At 39.8% G+C, this 6999-nt stretch overlaps 1 protein-coding gene across 1 annotated transcript; it reads left to right on the plus strand.

Annotated features, from left to right (window-relative positions):
• The first annotated feature begins 1781 nt into the window (after positions 1–1781).
• LOC101112957 (transcription factor BTF3-like) lies at positions 1782–6783 on the plus strand. Its single transcript, XM_042242331.2, has 2 exons — positions 1782–1829; positions 6256–6783. The coding sequence occupies exons 1-2, from the start codon at positions 1782–1784 to the stop codon at positions 6703–6705; spliced, it is 498 nt and encodes a 165-aa protein (XP_042098265.1). The 3' UTR covers positions 6706–6783.
• The last annotated feature ends 216 nt before the right edge of the window (positions 6784–6999 follow it).

The following is a 6999-nucleotide window of genomic DNA, read 5'->3' on the forward strand; positions in this document are numbered from 1 at the left end:
AGAGAAGTGGCTCACACGCCTGTGCCAGCAGCAGAGAATAGGGGCAGAGTGCTGAGGCTCAATCAGGTTCAGGTATCTGACCCCAAGGAGAGGACCGGGGTTGGCAGCCACAAGAATACTCTGAGGGGGCTGGTGAGATGCAGCTGAGGGAGTCTAGGGTGGGGACTGGGTATCTCAGAGAGGCAGGAGATTGTAATCACCAGGACACTGACTTCACCAGCGGCCACCAAAACCAGCAAAACTGCTAGGAGCACCACCAGCAGAATTGGACACGACTGCAATTTATGATCCCAGAGGAGGAAATGTAAGCCATTAGCCACTGACAAAGCAGCTGCCACCAGGCTGTGAGCAGGCACAGGTTACTGCCCACACCTTACTGGGAGCCTAAGCAACTTGGCCCTTTCTAGGGACCCATGACCTGGGGCCAATTCTTCTGGGAGAGTACACAGCCCACCTGACTATAACAACATTCAGCAGGTTTCTACGACCTCAGGCACTCCCTGTTAGATCCCAGTTGTGGCTGCCATACCCTTCCCTCTCCCCAGCCCAACTGAGCAAGTGAGCCCTAATAAGTATCAGCCTTTTACCCCCTCTTGCCTGGATGGGCAGCAGACAGCAGAGGGAAGCCTACAAGCAGAGCTCAGTCCAAAACCAAAGTGGAACACTAGGGGCTGTGTGACCGAAAAAGAGAAAGGGTATAACACCTGCAGCCACAGGTGCAGTGGATTGAATCCCCACAATTACCTTGAGACTGTGGACTTTGGGTACAACTGTGGACTTTGGGAACAAGTACAAGCTGGAGTAAGGCCAGATTTGAGACTGAGCAAACCCCACACTGCCCACAACAGGTCCAGAGACCTTCCTAGAAATATTGGAGGACTTTCTGAGTAGGCAGATTGACTGGAACCCACTGTGTGGGATGGAAAAAAAGAGGAATCACGAGGACCTTCTTCTTACCACCACTCTGTATATAATTTCCCCCCTTTTTTCTTTTTCATATTGTTCTAAGTTTGCTCTTTTTATATTATTCCCTTAATTTTTATTTTCTATAACTTACTTTTTCCTTTTTTAAAGCATCTTAGTTTACACAAATTCATTTTATTTTATTTACCTTTTATAGTACCCTTTAGCTATATTGCATTTTTTCTATGTTCTAAATGTTGTGTTTTTGAAAGTCTAGTTTTTAGTATTCATTTTTAGGTATCGGTCTATTTTTTTGTTTGATTGCTCTCTTCTTTTTTGGCTCCTGTTTTTACCATCTTTTCTCTCTTATCTTTGAGAGTGTGAGTTTCTTGGGTGTTCTAGACTATTGAGTGTTGCTTTCACCAATCATCTTGGGGTTTTGTCTTCTGTGCTGTGTAGCCAAAGAAGTCTTGGTGCTACAGTAAAGGGTTTAACCTGAAGCCCCAAGGTGAGAGAACTAATTTGAGGACTTTGGACCAGAGAAATCCCAACCCCATGGAATATTAATCAGCAGGAGCTCTCCCAAAGGCCTCCATCTCAACACTAAGACCAAGCCCTACCTAAAGGCCAGCAAGCTCCAGTGTCAGATGCCCTTTGCCTATCCTTCAGCAAAACAGGAATTGAATATTAGCAGACAAGCTGCCTAAATCCATACCAAACCCATAGACACCCAAAACCACACTACTGAATATGGCACTCTCCTTCAGAGAGAAAAAATCCAGCCCCATCTATCAGAACACAAGTATGAGTCCCCCCAGCCAGGAAATCTTCACAAGGCACTGGCCCAACTCCACTCATGGGGGTGAGACTTCACAATTATGAGGAACTATGGCCCACGAGCCTGCAGAAAGGAAACCACAAACACAGTAAGTTAACCAAAATGAAAAGACAGAGAAACATGAAGCAGATGAAGGAACATGGTAAAAACCCACAAGACCAAAAAAATGAAGAGAAAATAGGCAATCTACCTAAAAAAGAAATTAGAGTACTGATAATAAATATAATATAAAATCTTTAAAATAAAATACAGGCACAGATAAATAGGCTGGAAGTACAGATTGAGAAGATTTAAGAAATGTTTAACAAGGACCCAGAAAAAATAAAGAATAGACAATCAGCAATGAACAACATAAAAACTGAGATTAAAAATATACTAGAAGGGAACCCTCCTACACTGTTGGTGGGAATGCAAACTAGTACAGCCACTATGGAGAACAGTGTGGAGATTCCTTACAAAATTGCAAATAGAACTACCATATGATGCAGCAATCCCACTGCTGGGCATACACACTGAGGAAACCAGAATTGAAAGAGACACATGTACCCCAATGTTCATCGCAGCACTGTTTATAATAGCCAGGACATGGAAACAACCTAGATGTCCATCAGCAGATGAATGGATAAGAAAGCTGTGGTACATATACACAATGGAGTATTACTCAGCTGTAAAAAAGAATTCATTTGAATCAGTTCTGATGAGATGGATGAAACTGGAGCCGATTATACAGAGTGAAGTAAACCAGAAAGAAAAACACCAATACAGTATACTAACACATATATATGGAATTTAGAAAGATGGCAATGACGACCTTGTATGCAAGACAGGATAAAAGACACAGATGTGTATAACGGACTTTTGGACTCAGAGGGAGAGGGAGAGGGTGGGATGATTTGGGAGAATGGCATTCTAACATGTATACTATCATGTAAGAATTGAATCGCCAGTCTATGTCTGATGCAGGATACAGCATGCTTGGGGCAGGTGCACTGGGATGACCCAGAGAGATGTTATGGGGAGGGAGGTGGGAGGGGGGTTCATGTTTGGGAACGCATGTAAGAATTAAAGATTTTAAAATTAAAAAAAATAAAAAACTAAAAAATAAAAATAAAAAAGTAAAGCATATGAAGACCAATAAAAATTATATATATATATATATATATATATATATATACATATACATATACTAGAAGGAACCAATAGAAGAGTAACTGAGACAGAAGAATGGATAAGTGAGCTGGAGGACAGAATGGTGGAAATAACTGAAGCAGAGCAGAATAAAGAAAAAAGAGTAAAAAGAAACAGGGACAGTCTCAGAGACTTATGGGACAACATTAAGCTCACCAATATTCAAATTATAGGGGCCTCAAAGAAAAAGAGAAAAAGGGTATGAGAAAATATTTGGGGAGATTATAGCAAAAAAAATTCCCTAACATGGGAAACAACTAGCCACTCAAGTCCAGGAATCCCAGAGAGTCCCAAATAGGATAAACCCTAGGAGAAACATGTAAAGACACATATTAATCAAACTAATTAAACAAAGTAACAAACATTAAAATCATCAAGAAAAGCAACAAATAGCATAGCATATGGATCCCCATAAGGCTACCAGCTGATCTTTCAAGAGAAACACTGAAGGCCAGAAAGGAGTGGCAGGATATATTTAAAGTAATGAAAGGAAAACCCGCAACCCAGGTTACTTTATCCAGCAAGGATATCATTTATATTTGAGGGAGAAATCAAAAGCTTTACAGACAAGAAAATTATAGAGATTAGAGCAACACCAAACTAGCTTTAAAACAAAGACTAAAGGAACTTCTCTAGACAGAAACACATGAGAAAGAAAAGATCTACAAAATAAAACTCAAAAGAATAAAGGAAATAGTAATAGCATCATACATGCCAATAATTACCTTAAATATAAATGAATCAAATGCTCCAACCAAAAGTCAGACTGGATGAATGGATACAAAAACAAGACGCTATATACGCTTTCTACACGAGACACACTTTGGACCTAGAGACACATACAAACTGAAAGTGAGGGGCTAGAAAAAGATATTCCACTTAAATGGAAATAAAAAGAAAGCAGTAGTATCAAAACTCATATCAGATAAAATAGACTTTAAAGTTAAGACTTTTACAAGAGACAAGGAAGGACACTACATAATGATCAAGGTATAAGTCCAATAAGATATAACAATTATAAATATATATGCACCCAACATAACAGCACCTCAACACATAAGGCAAATGCTAATGACAATTCAAGGGAAAATCTACAGGAATACAATAAGAGTTGGGGGAGGGTATTTAGTAACCTACTCACACCAATAGACAGATTATCCAGACAGAAAATTAATAAAGAAACACAAGTGCAAAATGATACATTGGGGATGTAGGATCTAATTGATATTTACAGGGTATATCATGTGAAAATGATAGATTTCAGCTTTTTCTGATGTGCAGATGGAACATTCTCCATGATAGATCACATCTTAGGTTGCAAATCAAACCTTGGTAAATTTTGAAATCATTTCAAGATCTTTTCTAACCATGATGCTGTAAGATTAAATATCGGGTATCAGTTCAGTTCAGTTCAGTCACTCAGTCGTGTCCAACTCTTTGTGACCCCATGAATTGCAGCACACCAGGCCTCCCTGTTCATCACCATCTCCCAGAGTTCACTCCGACTCACATCCATCGAGTCAGTGATGCCATCCAGCCATCTCATCCTCTGTCGTCCCCTTCTCCTCCTGCCCCCAATCCCTCCCAACATCAGAGTCTTCTCCAATGAGTCAACTCTTCACATGAGGTGGCCAAAGTACTGGAGTTTCAGCTTTAGCATCATTCCTTCCAAAGAAATCCCAGGACTGATCTCCTTCAGAATGGACTGGTTGGATCTCCTTGCAGTCCAAGGGACTCTCAAGAGTCTTCTCCAACACCACAGTTCAAAAGCATCAATTCTTCAGCACTCAGCCTTCTTCACAGTCCAACTCTCACATCCATACATGACCACAGGAAAAACCATAGCCTTGAATAGATGGACCTTAGTCGGCAAAGTAACGCCTCTGCTTTTGAATATGCTGTCTAGGTTGGTCATAACTTTTCTTCCAAGGAGTAAGCATCTTTTAATTTCATGGCTGCAATCACCATCTGAAGTGATTTTTCAGCCGAGAAAAATAAAGTCTGACCCTGCTTCCACTGTTTCCCCATCTATTTCCCATCAAGTGATGGGACCGGATGCCATGATCTTCGTTTTCTGAATGTTGAGCTTTAGGCCAACTTTTTCACTCTCCTCTTTCACTTTCATCAAGAGGCTTTTTAGTTCCTCTTCACTTTCTGCCATAAAGGTGTTGTCATCTGCATATCTGAGGTTATTGATATTTCTCCCGGCAATCTTGATTCCAGCTTGTGTTTCTTCCAGTCCAGCGTTTCTCATGATGTACTCTGCATAGAAGTTAAATAAGCAGGGTAACAATATACAGCCTTGATGTACTCCTTTTCCTATTTGGAACCAGTCTGTTGTTCCATGTCCAGTTCTAACTGTTGCTTCCTGACCTGCATACAGATTTCTCAAGAAGCAGGTCAGGTGGTCTGGTATTCCCATCTCTTTCGGAATTTACCACAGTTTATTGGCATCCACACAGTCAAAGGCTTTGGCATAGTGAATAAAGCAGAAATAGATGTTTTTCTGGAACTCTCTTGCTTTTTCCATGATCCAGCGGATGTTGGCAATTTGATCTCTGGTTCCTCTGCCTTTTCTAAAACCAGCTTGAACATCACGGAGTTCACGGTTCACGTATTGCTGAAGCCTGGCTTGGAGAATTTTGAGCATTACTTTACTAGCATGTCAGATGAGTGCAATTGTGCAGTAGTTTGAACATTCTTTGGCATTGCCTTTCTTCAGGCATGACCTAAATCAAATGTCAGGTATAGGGCGAAAAAAAACTATTTAAAAAAACCCCACAAACACATGGAGGCTAAACAGTATGCTTTTGAATAATCAATAGTTCACTGAAGAAATCAAAGAAGAAATAAAAAATACTTAGAAGCAAATGATAGTGAAAACAAGACAACTCAAAACTTATGGGATGCACTAAAAACAGTACTAAGAGGGAAGTTTATAACAATACAAGCCTAACTCAAGAAACAAGAAAAATATCAAATAAATAATCTAACCTTACACCTAAAGCAACTAGAAAAAGAAGAACAAAACCCCAAAGTTAGTAGAAGGAAAGAAATCATAAAGATCAGAGCAGAAATAAATGAAAAAGAAATGAAGGATACAATAGCAAAGATCAATAAAACTAAAAGCTGTTTCTTTAATAAGATAAAATTGACAAACCATTAGCCACACTCATCAAGAGAGAAAGGAAGATGACTCAAGTCAATAAAATTAGAAATAAAAAAGCAGAAGTTACAACAGACAACACAGAAATACAAAGGGTCATAAGAAACTACTATGAGGACCTCAGCTGGTCTGCCTGAGACCACCTGAGTGCCAACCCTAGTCCCCCGCACGGCCCCATTTCCGGTCCAACAAGGGAACTGCTCGTAGAAAGAAGGTGGTTCATAGAACAGCTACAGCAGATGACAAAAAACTTCAGTTCTCTTTAAAGAAGTTAGGGGTAAACAATATTTCTGGTATTGAAGAGGTGAATATGTTCACAAATCAAGGAACAGTGATCCACTTTAACAACCCTAAAGTTCAGGCATCTCTGGCAGCAAACACTTTCACCATTATGGGCCACGCTGAGACAAAGCAACTGACAGAAATGTTCGTCAGCATCTTTAACCAGCTTGGTGCCCACAGTCTCACCAGTTTAAGGAGACTGGCTGAAGCTCTGCCCAAACAATCTGTGGATGGAAAAGCATCACTTACCACTGGAGAGGAGGATGATGATGAAGTTCCAGATCTTGTGGAGAATTTTGATGAGGCTTCCAAGAATGAAGCAAACTGAATTGAGTTAACTTCTGAAGAAGATAAATCTTGAAGAAGTTACTGGGAGCTGCTATTTTATATTATGACTGCTTTTTAAAGTTTTACTTATGGATCTGATAAAATCTAGATCTCTAATATTTTTAAGCCTAAGCCCCTGGACACTGCAGCTCTTTTCAGTTTTTGCTTATATACAATTCATTCTTTGCAGCTTATGAAGCTGAAGAAGCCTAAGAATAAAGTTTGGGACAAAGATAAATAAAATTCTTTGCCTAGTTAAAAAAAAAAAAAGAAACTACCATGAGTAACTATTTGT

The sequence above is a fragment of the Ovis aries genome, chromosome X, assembly GCF_016772045.2.
Source record: "Ovis aries strain OAR_USU_Benz2616 breed Rambouillet chromosome X, ARS-UI_Ramb_v3.0, whole genome shotgun sequence".
Taxonomy (NCBI): Eukaryota; Metazoa; Chordata; class Mammalia; order Artiodactyla; family Bovidae; genus Ovis; species Ovis aries.

Excerpts from the sequence above, each read along its gene's own strand:
- LOC101112957 (XM_042242331.2), top strand. The coding sequence starts at position 1,782 with ATGAGGAACTATGGCCCACGAGCCTGCAGAAAGGAAACCACAAACACA. Across the intron at positions 1,830-6,255 it reads GAAAGGAAACCACAAACACA|TCCCCCGCACGGCCCCATTT; the intron begins GTAAGTTAACCA and ends TGCCAACCCTAG.